At 40.9% G+C, this 496-nt stretch overlaps 1 protein-coding gene across 1 annotated transcript in view; it reads left to right on the top strand.

Annotated features, from left to right (window-relative positions):
* LOC107605246 (GDSL esterase/lipase At1g28600) overlaps nt 233–496 on the top strand; it is a gene marked incomplete at its 5' end in the record, with an annotated part of 6,259 nt that continues 5,995 nt past the window's right edge. The window contains 1 exon segment of the mRNA XM_016307050.2: nt 233–478. Coding sequence (XP_016162536.1) covers nt 233–478 — 246 coding nt within the window.

Raw genomic sequence — 496 nt, 5'->3', positions numbered from 1 at the left:
TAAATGATGAGAGATTTAACTTTATCTTTTAAAATAAAAATTTAAAATTGAGAAGATGCAAATTCTGTAGTATATTTATTTTCCTAGCTATATATAACCCCATTCTCCCTCGTTGATTTTGAAGCAATTCGTTAATGAGTTTGCATGAAGAGTGAGTGAGTTAGTTGAGTTGTTGACAGTTGAAACCGTCTGATATTCATGGCTTGGTTTCTGACAGTATGGATCTTTCTTCTTCTTCTTCTTCTTGAGGAGGGTGCAGGTGGGTCCATTTCAAGCAGCAGTTCAAGCCGGCGGTGTTACAAAAGAGTGTACAGCTTCGGAGATTCCCTTGCGGACACCGGAAACACCTTATACGGCGCTTCCACTCTCCCTCAGGCGTCAGAGATAATTCCGTCATTAAATCTTCCATACGGAGAAACCTACTTTCATCACCCAACTGGAAGATGGTCGGATGGCCGTCTCATCATTGATTTCATTGGTAATACCGGTATCTCCC

Source organism: Arachis ipaensis, chromosome B06 (assembly GCF_000816755.2).
Source record: "Arachis ipaensis cultivar K30076 chromosome B06, Araip1.1, whole genome shotgun sequence".
Taxonomy (NCBI): domain Eukaryota; kingdom Viridiplantae; phylum Streptophyta; class Magnoliopsida; order Fabales; family Fabaceae; genus Arachis; species Arachis ipaensis.
Note: the sequence above shows the minus strand (reverse complement) of the source record. Positions and strands in the feature narration are given on the sequence as shown.